The 1241-nt window shown below is 71.7% G+C and overlaps 1 protein-coding gene across 1 annotated transcript in view; it reads left to right on the forward strand.

Moving 5' to 3' along the window:
• Positions 1-1179: 1179 nt before the first annotated feature.
• Nptx1 (neuronal pentraxin I) overlaps positions 1180-1241 on the forward strand; it is a 7766-nt gene continuing 7704 nt past the window's right edge. The window contains exon 1 of the mRNA XM_013036248.1: positions 1180-1239. Coding sequence (XP_012891702.1) covers positions 1180-1239 — 60 coding nt within the window. The remainder of the gene's footprint in view (positions 1240-1241) is intronic.

Consider the following 1241-nt stretch of genomic DNA (forward strand, 5'->3'; position numbering starts at 1 on the left):
GGCTGGGGCTCGCAGCCGCGGGCCGAGAGGGCTCGGGGCGCGGGGCGGGAGGTGGGCGTTCGTCCTCCGGCCACCCCTACCCTTCCAGTAAAAGGTCGCGGAATCAAGGAAGGAACGAGGGATGGCGGGGGGGGGGGAGCCGGGGTCACCTCGACCCCACTTGGACGCTCCCTGCCTCAGTTTCCCTTTCGGTACAATGGAGCTTGGGCGATAACCAGCGCTGTTGGTCTGGGCGGGACGGCGGCTTCATCCCTAACCTCCGGCCCCCAGGCGGGCGTCGAACCCGGGTTGGAATCGGGTGAGCCTTCTGGACAGTTCTACCGTCCAGAGGAGGCGCGAGGACGCGGGGTGTGTGTGCGTGAAGCACTGGGGTTGTGGGCTCTGCAGGTGGACGCTCCTGGGCCCCGAGGTGTGGGACCAGCGGGGGGCGCGCGGGGAGCCGAAAACCGAGCGCGTGCATGCACGCGCGCGCACACACAGGGGGCGCACACACACGGGCACACACACACACAAGGGGCGCACACACACAGGGGGCGCACACACACAGGGGGCGCACACACACACACAAGGGGCTCACACACACGGGCACACACACACGGGCGCGCACACACACAGGGGGCTCACACACACACAGGGCGCGCACACACACACACACACACAGGGGGCGCACACACACACGGGCGCGCACACACACAGGGGGTTCACACACACAGGGGGTGCACACACACACGGGCGCGCACACACACAGGGGGCTCACACACACAGGGCGCGCACACACACACGGGCGCGCACAGACATGGGCACACACACGGACGGGCACACACACACACACACATACACGGCACGCACCGCCCGGCCACCCGCGCCTCGCCCCGGGGAGGGCGCTTCCGGAGCGTGGAAGGCTTTTCTGCGGGTCCCCTGGCGCCGTCTGTCCGGAATGGGGCGGGCGCGGGGGTCTGGCAGGGCGGCTCCGGGAAGTCCCGGGCCCGCACGCGCGGCGGCCGGGGAAGGGGCGCGCGGGAGCCGAGCCTCCGTGGGGGAACCCCTGCGGGGTCTTCCCGGCCCCGCGCGGACACCTCCCCTTTCTGGCCTGGTGGGCACGCGGGGCCCCTCCAGCACGCGGGGATTGGGGGGCGCGGACCCCGAGGGCCCCCAGCCCGGTCCCGAGCCCCGTCGGAGATGGGGATCACGCGGGTGGAGTCCGGGCCCGACCCCCCAGTCCGCGCTCGGTCGCGCTCGGT

This window comes from Dipodomys ordii, unplaced genomic scaffold, assembly GCF_000151885.1.
Source record: "Dipodomys ordii isolate 6190 unplaced genomic scaffold, Dord_2.0 Scaffold7, whole genome shotgun sequence".
NCBI lineage: Eukaryota > Metazoa > Chordata > Mammalia > Rodentia > Heteromyidae > Dipodomys > Dipodomys ordii.